At 56.1% G+C, this 13249-nt stretch overlaps 1 protein-coding gene across 1 annotated transcript in view; it reads left to right on the top strand.

Annotated features, from left to right (window-relative positions):
* Plxnd1 (plexin D1) overlaps positions 1 to 12409 on the top strand; it is a 39724-nt gene extending 27315 nt beyond the window's left edge. Inside the window, exons 17-36 of the mRNA XM_021188790.1 lie at positions 10 to 100; positions 277 to 534; positions 629 to 778; positions 1291 to 1405; positions 3135 to 3242; positions 3318 to 3430; positions 3949 to 4053; positions 4445 to 4575; positions 4736 to 4934; positions 6418 to 6564; positions 6699 to 6855; positions 7254 to 7357; positions 7435 to 7498; positions 7925 to 7959; positions 8185 to 8289; positions 8587 to 8750; positions 9582 to 9729; positions 10492 to 10632; positions 11139 to 11213; positions 11371 to 12409. Of these exons, the coding sequence (XP_021044449.1) occupies positions 10 to 100; positions 277 to 534; positions 629 to 778; positions 1291 to 1405; positions 3135 to 3242; positions 3318 to 3430; positions 3949 to 4053; positions 4445 to 4575; positions 4736 to 4934; positions 6418 to 6564; positions 6699 to 6855; positions 7254 to 7357; positions 7435 to 7498; positions 7925 to 7959; positions 8185 to 8289; positions 8587 to 8750; positions 9582 to 9729; positions 10492 to 10632; positions 11139 to 11213; positions 11371 to 11487 (2527 nt within the window). The 3' untranslated portion in view covers positions 11488 to 12409. The remainder of the gene's footprint in view (positions 1 to 9; positions 101 to 276; positions 535 to 628; positions 779 to 1290; positions 1406 to 3134; positions 3243 to 3317; positions 3431 to 3948; positions 4054 to 4444; positions 4576 to 4735; positions 4935 to 6417; positions 6565 to 6698; positions 6856 to 7253; positions 7358 to 7434; positions 7499 to 7924; positions 7960 to 8184; positions 8290 to 8586; positions 8751 to 9581; positions 9730 to 10491; positions 10633 to 11138; positions 11214 to 11370) is intronic.
* Positions 12410 to 13249: the final 840 nt, after the last annotated feature.

Below are 13249 nucleotides of genomic sequence, written 5' to 3'. Positions count from 1 at the left end.
TTCTCTCAGTGGCGGCAGGACCATCACTGTGGCTGGCGAACGTTTCCACATGGTGCAGAATGTATCAATGGCTGTGCACCACATTGGCCGGGAGCCCACGGTAAGGGGACACGGTAGGTGGGGGTGAGGAGGGGCTTTGGAGGTGAGATGGTTCTGTGCAGCCAGGGTCCTGCAGTCTCTGCCTGTCTGTTCCACTTGTCTCCTCCATCTCTCTCTCCGTTACCCTCTCCCTTCACTTCTCTACTCCCATGGCTTCATAGTACCCTGTCCTTGCAGTTCTGCAAGGTTCTCAACTCCACGCTCATCACCTGCCCGTCTCCTGGAGCCCTGAGCAATGCTTCGGCACCTGTAGACTTCTTCATCAATGGACGAGCATATGCAGACGAGGCAGCCGAGGAGATGTTGGACCCTGCAGAGGCACAGCGGGGCAGCCGGTTCCGCCTAGACTACCTCCCCAACCCACAGTTCTCCACAGCCAAGAGGGAGAAATGGATCAAACATCACCCAGGAGAGCCGCTCACCCTCGTCATCCACGTGAGCACCTGACTGGGAGGACGGGTAGTAGGAGGAGGGGGGCAGCTGACCTGGGAACCCCACCCGCATCCCAGCATCCCATCTGCACGCACAGAAGGAGCAAGACAGCCTGGGGCTGGAGAGCCACGAGTACCACATCAAGATTGGCCAGGTGTCCTGTGACATCCAGATCATCTCAGACAGAGTCATCCACTGCTCAGTCAATGAGTCGCTGGGCACAGCTGAAGGACAGCTGCCCATCACAGTGAGTGGGTGGGGCTCTGGGGGTGGGCCTGGCTTCTGGGTACAGAAATCGCTGAGCGTTTCATTATTCAATAACTCTGGCCAGGAAAGTAGAGCTTCGTATCCTTGACAGATGGAGAAACTGAGGCCCAAATCATTGGTTAGTGCCAGAAGCTATTAAACAGTTGGTTCCTGTGTGTTTTGGTGTCCCACCTACAGTGTGGCCTGCTAGTCATTGTGCAGAATCATGGAGTAGAGCAGAGGCAGCCCAGAGGGCAGGGCCTCTGCTGAGTCACTCTTCACCTGCCCCAGGACAGCATCTCTGAAGCCCCTCCTGCAGTCATTACCACAGCCCTGTACTGAGTTGGCCTCTGTGCCAAACTCTGGGTCACAGTCTGTCTGGCGCTGCCTGGTTGACCAGGAGTCATTGTGGTCATCTGTTGTCTGTGAGGCTCAGAGCATACACCAGTGAGAAGAGCTGAGACATGGCTCTAGCAAAGCCTGATGTGCCGCCCCCACCCCCACTGTGTGCAGATCCAGGTGGGGAACTTCAACCAGACCATCGCCACACTGCAACTGGGGGGCAGCGAGACGGCCATTGTGGTGTCCATCGTCATTTGCAGTGTCCTGTTGCTGCTGTCTGTGGTTGGTAGGTAGCCCTGTGCTTGGGAGAGTCCCTCTGAGAGTGGCAGTGGGTAAGGAGTGGGCACGGTTAGGCACCCTAGGGTGGGACAGGTAGAAGGTGGCAGATATTGGCAGGATCCTCTCTGGGCTCAGGCCATTGGCTTTGGATGCAAGGCAGGGGAATTTGGGGGTTACTGAAGAAGTTTGTCCAGGGGAAATGATCCTATGTGTTTAATGTACTCAATGCAGCATAAAGATCAGAGCCCCCCTCCCCCCAGTGCTGGGGGGACAAAGGGACTCTTGCCTCAGGAAATGGCCTGTCATTTTCTAAAAGTTCTTAGGTTAGGTGTAGATGGCTCAGGAAATCTACACCTGAGTATCTACCCAAGAAAAGGAAACACTTCCACATAAAATCTCTTTCACAGAGGTTTGTGGCAATATTACCTACATTAACCAAGAGGTCACAACAGCCCAACAGCTGCCATCAAATGATAAGTGGGTAATTAGGGTGTGGTATAGCCATACAATGATGTTTTCAGCCACAGAAACGAGTGAATTTCCAAAACATCCCACAATGTAGATGGGCTTTGAAAACATGGAACTTTTTTTTTTTTTTTTTTTTTTTGAGACAGAGTTTCTCTGTGTAGTCCTGGCTGTTCTGGAACTCACTTTGTACACCAGGCTGGCCTCGAACTCAGAAATCCGCCTGCCTCTGCCTCCCGAGTGCTGGGATTAAAGGCATGCGCCACCAAGCCCGGCTAACATGGAACATAAAAGAAATAGACACAAAAAGTTGCCCAACTGTTTTTATTTGAAGTTTACAGTATTCACAAAACCATAGACACAAACCCATAAGTGGTCATCTAGGCGAGGGAGGGAATGGGAGCGACTGCTGACCTGGTAAGGCTCTCCCTTGGACAGTAAGAATGGTCTAAAGTTCTGTGCTGCTGATGGTCACATGGTATGTGAGTGAACTCAGATACCTGGCCTGTAAATGGATGGTGTCACTCCTCAGTGTCTGTCATCTGGTTTTTGAGACAGGATCTCGCACTGGGACCTGGAGCTCACCGATTTTACCTAGGCTTACCAGCCAGCGAGCTCCAGGCATCTACCTTTCTCTGCCCTGCCAGCACTCAAATTATAGGCTTGTGCCACCATGCCCTGCTTCTTATGTGTCCTGGGGACCCCCCAGGTCCTCACATGTGCAGGAGTGCTCCCCTGCTCCTGTGTCTTGTTTTAATTTAAATGACTATGTTCAATACAAAAAAGCTATGAGAGAAAACAGGAGGAAGAAGAACACCCTGGATGTTTGTCCCTAAAAATACTATTATATATTATAGAATACACACACATATATACATATATACACACACATATCAGTGGATGTTACATCCCTCCCAAGAAAGGCAGGTACTATATACTGCCTTTGAAAAGTTTAACTCACAAGGTACATCAGGGCAGAAGAAGCAAATTGCCCATAATTCTTCTACCCAGAGAAAACCCCCAATGAGTGCTGCTTGACACATTTCTCTTTCTAAGAGACATCAGGGTTGTCCTGCTGTCCCCAAGCCCTGTATTGTCAGGGAGGGACAGACGGCAGAAAGGCTAAGGACACCTGCTCACCTCCTGCCCAGAGGCACTGAGGCCATTGGGTAGAGCCTGTCCCTCCAGGCCCATAACCTGCATACAGCAGGTGCCTGCTGGTGCCTTCTCATGGGTCCTGGGGACCTGAGCCGCCCCTCTGCTGCCCACAGCTCTGTTCGTCTTCTGCACCAAGAGCCGCCGTGCCGAGCGCTACTGGCAGAAGACCCTGCTGCAGATGGAAGAGATGGAGTCTCAGATCCGAGAGGAGATCCGCAAAGGTAAGTGCCAGGGCCGGGTGGCGCTGCCCATGACTGGGCAGGATTCCTACTCACAGTCGCTGGTCTGTCCCGCAGGCTTTGCGGAGCTGCAGACAGACATGACAGATCTCACCAAGGAGCTGAACCGCAGCCAGGGTATCCCCTTCCTGGAATACAAGCACTTTGTGACTCGAACCTTCTTCCCCAAGGTACACACCCTCCCTCCTGCATGCGCTGGTCACCACATGGAGCCTGTCCACACCCATCCTCCCCACTTCTCTGCTTATTTAATGCTCAGCTTTCTGTATGGAAAGCCGCAGTCCTGGCTCCACGTTGACCTGCCTCTCCCCTCACTGAGGGAGCTGAGCAGAGGGGCAAGGACTCTCCCAGATCCCTGCCAGACATCCTGGTCTCCACATCGCCTTTTCCTCCTGGTGGTCCAGGATCTGTGGGCTGACTGTTCCCTGTGCAGTAGCCCAAGGAAACACCATTTAAACTCTACCATTTAAAGAGCCCCGCCCCCAGCTTTTCTCAACCTCAGACATGGCAGCTTCCCTGCCTCCGTCTCCCCTGCCACACATGTGGCCCTTGTTCACCCGTCGGGTCCCTTGCTAGGCTACACCATAGACTGTGTCACTCTAGGGAGGGTCCTGCCACACTCCTCCATGTGCAGTGACTCCAGGTGCCAGGCAATCTGCTGTGCTAAAGCAGAGGTTTCTCTCCGCAGTGCTCTTCCCTCTATGAAGAGCGGTATGTGCTGCCCTCGAAGACCCTCAACTCCCAAGGCGGCTCCCCACCACAGGAAACCCACCCACTGCTGGGAGAGTGGAATGTGAGTATCCTGGTCCCAAGGGCCACGCACCCTGTGATCTGCATCATTAGAAGGTAGTTACCTTCCCTGGTAGGAGGCATTCACTCAGCCGTTCAGGGTGCTGCTGTTTACCGACACACACTCCACACACAGACCTGGCAGAGAGCACGGGCACATGATCACATGATGTCATGCCACTGCTGGTTAGATAGAAAGTGGCACAGAGTGGATATGGGGCTCCCTGCCACTGTCCTTGTGGCCTTTTGTCACCCTGCTGCTCCGCTGGCTCTCCAGTAGGAGAGGTTAAGGGCAGGTAGTGAACGTCCTATTCCAGGAGGCAGCTACACAGCCAGTATGGGCACGGGGACCTCCTGGGACACAAACCATCGGGCATTCCCTTCCACTCCCACAGATCCCTGAACACTGTCGGCCCAGCATGGAGGAAGGGATCAGCCTGTTCTCCTCACTGCTCAACAACAAGCACTTCCTCATCGTCTTCGTCCATGCTCTGGAGCAGCAGAAGGACTTCGCCGTGCGTGACAGGTCAGGCTGAGAAAGTCGCTGCAGGCACTGGGACGACCCCCCACCCCCAGGCATTCCTCATTGCCCACACCGGCTCCCAGCGCAGGCAGAGTCCTCTGGCTGTCCGAAGGCCACTCTGGTCCAGCGGGGAGGCTCAGCTTTGCCGACACTGTGCCTGCAGGTGCAGCCTGGCATCCCTGCTGACCATTGCGCTGCACGGCAAGCTGGAGTACTACACAAGCATCATGAAGGAGCTGCTGGTGGATCTCATCGATGCCTCGGCGGCCAAGAACCCCAAGCTCATGTTGCGGCGCACGGAGTCTGTGGTAGAGAAGATGCTGACCAACTGGATGTCCATCTGCATGTACGGCTGCCTGAGGGTGAGGCCCCTCTCTGCCCAGAAGCCCCGCCCCCGCCAACTGGAAAACCTAATTTCATTAAGGCCTGCCCTTTAGGGAGGGGTCACATCTTGACAGTGGAGACAACTGAAGCTTGGAGATCTGGCTAGCTGGCTCCAGAGGCACACAGCATCTCCAGGGCAAGCTGGAGGCTGGGGCTTGTCCTGTAGCCTTAGTCCTAAGCTCGGGGGGGGGGGCAGGGGAAGATGCAAGGGGAGGGTTTTTGGACTTTGGAGGAGAGTCAGGTCCCGCAATCCTGAGCTCTCCTCTCCTTAGAGGAAGGGTACAGAAGCAAAACCTCAACAGAACAGAGCTTGTCCCAGCCTGGCTGATGGTTGGTTGGAAAAAGGCAAGAGGTTTCCTGGAGCAGGTGACTCACCCTGCACCCCCAGGGAGCCGTGGAAAGGAGACAGGGTTTCAAGGCCAACAGGCAGTCCAGATGTAGGCTACACTGTGGGCAAAGATCAGGACTAGGAGCCATCACAGAGTTTTTAGCAGCCAGGGCCTCTCTCTGGAGTTAGGCCAGTCAGGACATCACGAAGCACAACTCGAGGGCCTGCTCCATGGTGGCAGAGGGTCCTGAGATAGGACCCAGAACCAGAGCCTTAACTGTTCTGGGTTTGTGTACTAGTCTTTGCTGCAACCTGGCTGTGTGGTTCTGGGCGAGTTATTACCCTCTCTGGTCCTTAGCTTCATTTTGTCAAATGAAGGTCAGTCAGAGAGTAAAAAAGAAGTAGAGATCCTAGGAGAGAAGCCACGTTCTGAGCTCTCAGGGACCACTGTAGACTCTGGACCCAGGTTTCTCAGCCACTGTGGGTGACCTCAGCCTGGCCTTCCCCTTCCAGACAATGGGGTGCTGAGGACTCCAGGCCAGACCACTACAGCAGGAAGCAGGGCGGGCAGCTGCCCTGACGCTGCTGCCAAAGCAGCCTGATGTTATTACGAACTTAATTCTCCAGCCCAATTCACCACGGGTCATTCCGTTCCCCCACCCACAGAACAGCTGGTCACTAGTCTAGGGGGATGAGGAGGGCTAGCTTGGGGCTGCAGTGATGGCAGTGACCAGTGCAGGAGGTGGGGTGGGAAGCCTGGTAGAGCTGACACTCACCAGAGGCATCCATCTGGGGTTCCCTGGGGGCTTCTTGGGCCCGCTTCCACTCAGCTACACCCGGGCAGGCTCCAACGTCTCAGGCATAGGAGTCCATAGGTCATGTCCCATGCTCCCTGGTCCTGCTGTGCATTGCTGTGCAGGATGCCTGCCCTCTCTGAGCTTCAGCGACAAGGGCTGGTCCCCGGGTATGTGGCCAGGACCCAGTGGAGACACCTGGAGTGGGTGTGCGTGTGGGTGTCAGCATCGGTAGGAGGGAGTGTGGGGGACACCAGCAGGCCAGAACCTGGAGGCTGGAACACAGGGGGGGGAGGGTGGTGAGAGGAGGTCCTGAACCCTGACCCCTGACCCTCACAGGAGACAGTAGGTGAGCCGTTCTTCCTGCTGTTGTGCGCCATCAAGCAGCAGATCAACAAAGGCTCCATAGATGCCATCACAGGCAAAGCCCGCTACACACTCAACGAGGAGTGGCTGCTGAGAGAGAACATCGAGGCCAAGCCCCGGGTGAGCCGGGGGCAGGGCCTGGGGCCCAGAGCGGGAGGGCGCTCTTAGCTGGGCCATCCTGAGCCTCCCCAGCCAGGTCACCAGGCCTTAACACGACAGTGGCCCTCAGCTGACACCCCCCCTCTCTTGCGCAGAACCTGAACGTGTCCTTCCAGGGCTGTGGGATGGACTCCCTCAGCGTGCGGGCCATGGACACCGACACACTGACGCAGGTGAAGGAGAAGATCCTGGAAGCCTTCTGCAAGAACGTACCCTACTCACAGTGGCCGCGGGCGGAGGACGTGGACCTCGGTGGGCAAGGGCGGGCCCCATGCCTGGCAGCTGGCAGCTGCAGCCTCTTTCCCTGTGTTAGTCAAGGCCCCAGGGTCCCCCTTGAGGAACAAACCCTTGTTCTGCAGCTGTGGTCAACAGCAAAAAGCAATCGAGAAATGCTTTTCAAAGAGGGCTTGGGGGGTTGGGTTTTGAAGGATGCGTAGGAGTCATGGTCAGACCGGTTACCAGAAACTGTTCCTAAAGTTCACCCTGAACCAGGCCCTGCCCTGGGGTGAACAGCCATGCTCCCAGCAGGGTGTGTGTGTGGCTTGCTTCTGATTCTAGGAGAATGGGAAGTTTCTCTTACTGTGGTCCAGGGTAGTGGCTGCCCCTGGGGCCACCTCTTCTGTAGTCCTGATGCCCCCTTTCTCCTCCAGAATGGTTTGCCTCAAGCACCCAGAGCTATGTCCTCCGGGACCTGGATGACACATCAGTGGTGGAGGATGGCCGTAAGAAACTGAACACGCTGGCCCACTATAAGGTGCCTAAGCTGACCCAGCCACCCTACCCCTCCCCTCTGACCTCAGTCCTCTAACCTCATCGCCTCTCCTCTGTCAGATACCTGAGGGTGCCTCCCTAGCCATGAGCCTCACAGACAAGAAGGACAGTTCCCTGGGCAGAGGTATGGCTCATAGCTGGGGAGGTGACCCAGGCGTGGTGTGAGGGAGCTCCCTTTCGGAGCTGTGCAGTGGGGCAGCTGAGTTTTGGAAAGGGGGTCCCCACCTCCATGCTGCTAGAGAAAAGCTGATTGCTTCCAGCAGCTACAGCAAGGCCCCAGGAGGGCACGTGCCCTTCCAAGAGGCCTGGGCCGTGGCCAGGTCTGAGCTGGTTGCATGACCTGTGGGCTCCAGGCCACACCCCGGCCTCCAAATCTAGACCATGTCCTTACAGGCCCTAGGCCCAGATCCATGGGGGGTCCCAGGGTCCATCCTGAAGTAGAAAGCCAGATCTTGGCTCTCCCCCCAAGTCTTCCCCTCTCACCCCCACCCCCAACTCGGGTTACCTTCCCAACCCCCTCATTTGTTTATCCTGTGTTTCCCTTTTGCAGTGAAAGACTTGGACACAGAAAAGTATTTCCATTTGGTGAGTGCCCAGCCTCGGGCCCTGGGGAGCAGGCTTTGCTGGGCGGGGCTTTGGCTTTCTGCCTCCCTGAGCCTCCAGGAAAGAGCTCGTAGGCCCTGGGAAAAGCCAGAGTGGGTGAGGGAGCAGGGGTAGGCCGGGTGCCGGGTGGTGCCGGGTAGCACGGGCAGACTTCCGTGGGAGGATCGAGGAGGGTTCCGTTGGGGACCAATCCTACCCACCTTTCAGGTGCTGCCTACGGATGAGCTGGTAGAGCCCAAGAAATCTCACCGGCAGAGCCACCGCAAGAAAGTGTTGCCGGAGATCTACCTGACCCGCCTGCTGTCCACCAAGGTGGGCCCAGCCTCCATGTCCACCCCGTAGGGACTTAAAGGGGGCCCCCCGTGCTCCAAGGAGAAGTCTGTGTTCTTCCTGCCACCCACTAGGCAGCAGAGGACCCAGGAGTACTTCTGTGGCCTCAAGCCACAAGACTCAGGCCTACACCCAGAGGCCACCTTCTGAGCCCTACCTCCCTGCTACCCGGGTCCTCCCCACCCCTCCAAGAAAGCATCATTGACAACTCAGTCAAGAGTCTTGAGGCTCAGAGATGTCCCGAGGCTGGGCTAATGATGTCCCATGTCTTCCCTGCAGGGCACACTGCAGAAGTTCCTGGATGACCTGTTCAAGGCTATCCTGAGCATCCGAGAGGACAAGCCCCCTCTGGCTGTCAAGTATTTCTTTGACTTCCTAGAGGAACAGGCAGAGAAGAGAGGCATCTCCGACCCTGACACCCTGCATATCTGGAAGACCAACAGGTGGTGGGATTGCACAGGGCGGGGCACCGATGGGGTTAGAGCACCAATGGTATGATGGCTTCAGGGCAGCCAAAGCACTAGGGCAGATGAGGGTAGAGCCAGGCCTGAATGCTTCCTGTCTTGAGTCAGCTCCTACTTGGCCATTTCCCCACTGTGTGGTCTCTGGTGAGAGACTTAGCTCTCGGTGCTGCAGTTTCCCCTCTGTGAAACCAGAAAGCATCATGTAAGCTTGCCTTTGGTCCCTCCTAATGCCCCATCATACAGAGAGAAACGAAGGCCCGCAGAGCAGCAGTCACCCAGGCCCAAGGGCATACACTGGGAAGTGGCAGTGCGCATTGGCTGTGACTCCCACGCCTAATCTGCAGCTTCCTTTGAGGCCCATCCTTAGCTTTCTGGGCTCATACACTACCCCCACCAAGAAGGTCCCAAAACTCTTACCCTCTTGCCCTCAGAGAAATGCCCATGCAAATTCGGTTGCAGTTTCTCTCTGCTCAGGCTGGGGCTGGGAGAGCAGGCACCCCAGGCTCTGCAGGGCTTGTCCCCAACCCTCTCTGGCCTCCTGAGGACAGTCAGCTCTGCCTTCTTCGTGCAAGGCCGAGTGGGGGAGGAGCGTGGATGCAGGCAGCAGGGTGGGGGCTTCTAATGAGAACCAGGAGTCTCGTGTGCATGCGTGCGAAGGAGAGGAAGGCTCTCTGGGGTGAGGGTTGGCCCCTAGCTGGCAGGGGAAGGACACAATATACCCAGAGACTGCAGGGGCTGTGAGGACCAGCATTGTCTACCTCCCCAGCTCTCCACTGAACTCCTGCACCCCCACTGTCCCTGCCCCCACAGCCTTCCCCTGCGCTTCTGGGTGAACATCTTAAAAAACCCCCAGTTTGTCTTCGACATAGAGAAGACGGACCACATCGACGCCTGCCTGTCTGTCATCGCGCAGGCCTTCATCGATGCCTGCTCCATCTCTGACCTGCAGCTGGGCAAGGTTAGCTATTCTGGTTGCTCCTGAGTGGGAGGGGGGCGGTGCCTGAACTCTACGAGAGTCATTCAAGACGGGCAGAGAGCAGATGGCCAGCCAGAGAGAGCTCCACAGGCACCTGCCAAGGGCAGAGGACATGCCGGTTTGGTGGCTAGAAGCCATAAAGAGAGGTGACCTAGGTGGCCCAGAACTCTGAGACCACGAGCACCCATGGGATCACAGAGCTAGGCTGGCTCGGGGGAGGGGGGAGGGCAGGGCTCAGGAGTCTTAGCCCACAAGGGAAATGAAATGTCACCACTTCACACATGCATTCCCGTGACAACAGAGAGCTGCCAGCATACGTCTTAGCACATGGTGCTTTCGGGGTGTTGGAAGTGCAGGGTGGGAACCATTCCCGCAGTCAGGAACCAGCTTCCAACCATCTCAGCCACCAAATCCTATCACCCTAATAAGGGAGTAAACAAGACGGGCTGCGGGCTGCGTGCAGCGGAGGACTGCTGGCACACAGCCTAGGAGGCTCTTCCCTTCAAATGAAAGTCCCCATGTGGGTCACCACCCTGACAGCACCAGCATCGTGGGGCAGGGCCTCCATGCAAGAGGGAAGGAGGGAGGAAAGGAGGGCCAGAAGAGACCAAGAGATCCTGGTCCAAAGTCTAACAGGATGGGGGTTGTTTAGCCATGGTTGAGGAGCCACCAAGGCCCTCTAGGTGGCAGCGGGGACAAGTCCCATCTTTCAGCCACCCAAACTGCCGGGGTCTCCCTGCCCAGGACTCACCCACCAACAAGCTTCTATATGCGAAGGAGATCCCTGAGTACCGGAAAATTGTACAGCGCTATTATAAACAGATCCAGGACATGACGCCGCTCAGCGAGCAGGAAATGAACGCACACCTGGCGGAGGAGTCTCGGGTAGGTGGCCTTTGGGGCCTAGGCCAGGAGATAGTGACGATAGCCTTGGCCTTGAGGGGTGGCCAAAACCAGCACCATTAGGATTCGGCGGGGGGGCAGTAAGAATTTCGGGGCAGTCTGTTTCCCATCTTTCCCTGCATCTTCCTTACACTGTATTTTCTAAAGTCCAAGGTCCAAGGTAGAGTGTTCTCCTGAAGGTGTGAGAGGTTAGAATCCCGGTTTCAGGAAGCCAGTGTATGCCCAGCTCACAGGGTATTCTATCAGCAGACTGTGGGAGTGAGCAGGCTGGGTCCTCATCTGTAGGGTTAAACATCCCCTTTTGCTGGTTGATGGTGGCACACACCTTTAATCCCAGCACTTGGGAGGTAGAAGTGGGTGGATCTCTGAGTTTGGGGCCAGGCTAGTCTACAGAGCAAGTTTTGGGACAGCCAGGGCTATGCAGAGAAACCCTGCCTCAAACAAATAAATAAAAACACCTCCCCTTTCTTCTTGCGCCACCTTTATAGAAATACCAGGATGAGTTCAACACAAACGTGGCCATGGCTGAGATCTATAAATATGCTAAGAGGTATCGCCCACAGGTGAGTTCCCCCTCCTCAGATTTGCCCATTTCAGGCCATAACAACGAACTTCCCGCTTTAGATTTGTTGGGGGTGTTGGCTCTTTGATGGCGTAGCTGGCGGGTGGCTTCCCAGGCTCTCAGGCACGGCACATCTGACTCACTGCAACTCCCCTCAGATCATGGCTGCGCTGGAGGCCAACCCCACTGCCCGCAGAACCCAGCTACAGCACAAGTTTGAACAGGTGGTGGCTCTGATGGAAAACAATATCTATGAGTGTTACAGCGAGGCCTGATGCAGAAGAGAGACTGGGAGCTTCGGCCAGGGGGACGGCACGTGGGCCTCTGCTTGGTTCTTCCCCACACCTCTCACTTGGGCTGGGAACTGACAGAGGAGCCTGCTGGGCTAGGAGGAGGGGACACTGGCCTCTTAGTGCCCAGCTGCAGAGCTCTCGGCCTTGTCCCCTGGGGCATCTCTGTCCGCTCCACCTGCCCAAGACCCAACTCTGGGATGAAGGCCTTGAATATCGATCGCTGCCAGTCCCCGATAAGACTTTCTCTGCCAACCAGGCCAGCCTGGACCATGCCTGCCTGTTCAGTGTTTCAGGCTGCTCAGCACACATTGGGAGAGGTGGCCATAGCCCAGAATACTACCTCATCCACCTGGCAGAGGGGATTTCTGCTTCAGCCACCAAGCAATTGTCTATGTCCCTCATCCAGAGGGGGCCCTGGCCACCAACAGTTCCAAGCGGGGTCAGCTGTTAGCTGTCCCGTTGGCCAGCGGCAGCATGGGCAGAGCCCATTGCCCACAGAACGGTGGAGAGAGGGGGACAGGCTGGGGGTTCCTGGTCCCTGGGAAAGGGAGGAAGGCGAGGATGCAGGGCTGTAGCTGGACTACTCAGTGTTCCTGGGAGTGTTTCTAAAGAGCACCACTTCTTTTGTTTTTTGTTTTTTAAGAAAAAAAAAAAACCTTTTATATATTAAAACAAAAACTTATGCACCAACTGTGAATAGCTGCCGCTTGTGCAGATCCCCAGGGGCTCCTGGTGACACACTGGAAATGACTGTTCCAGGGGACAGAAAATACTCATCTGTCCCCAGCACAGCCCCCCCCCCCAGCTGTTGGGACTGGCTCATAGCCCAAGGGGGCTGGGCTGGAGGGGAAGGCTGGGACTCTCTGGAACATTCTTTATAATAAAAGCCTGCCGGGAAAACCTACTATGGGCTTCAGCCTTTGTCCTGAGATGGCCGAGGAGGGGAGATGGGGCTGTCTCTTCATCCCGTCTGTGGCAGAAAGGAAGTGCAGAGCCTGACCTGACACCCTGCCTCGGCCACGGCCTAAGAGTAAGACCTCTCCCTATGTCTGCCAGGAGTTTGCAGCTACACCCTGTGGACACACATCGCCATGGACAGCCCTGACACCTAGGAGGATATCAGCACCTCATGTACTCCCAAGTGGGTGCCCCTCACACTTGTGCTGTGTGGAGCATGGGGCCCAGAGCCCTGTGCTGTCCTAAGCATACACTCTCCACTGAGCCACACCCAGCCCCCACACCCTTGTCTTTATTCAAACATAAGAGAAGCAGACATCTTGTCCTCATTTTACAGACAGTGTCAAGAGGACTAAAGGGGTTCAAGAGGTCACAGCCATGTAGGGCAAAATGGGGACCAGACAGCTGGGTCCCCTTCTCTCAGCCCAAGCTCCTCCAGGCGAGTCTCCACCTCCAAACTGACCATAGTCACACCCCCACATCTTTCATCTACTCTTAGGACATACACCCCATGTTTCAGACAAGGAAACTCGGTTTCTCCGAGGCCAGCTATGGCCTGCACCCTTCTCACGGCAGAGTCAGCACCTGACCACGGCACAGCTGACCTGGAGTGACACCCACTGTCCTGCCTGGGGCCCCAGTTTCTCAAGGCTGAATCTGTGAGGTTCCCCCCAGAAGCAGGATGTGGCAGAGCCAGCCTGAATGGTGGCCATTCACATGCGTCCCCTCAAGAAGGAAAGTCCCCATCGTGCTGGCCAAAAGCGAGCCAGGACCAAAATTCCCAACA

The sequence above is a fragment of the Mus pahari genome, chromosome 2 (genome assembly GCF_900095145.1).
Source record: "Mus pahari chromosome 2, PAHARI_EIJ_v1.1, whole genome shotgun sequence".
Classification (NCBI taxonomy): domain Eukaryota; kingdom Metazoa; phylum Chordata; class Mammalia; order Rodentia; family Muridae; genus Mus; species Mus pahari.
This window is presented reverse-complemented; position numbering and strand designations above follow the sequence as displayed.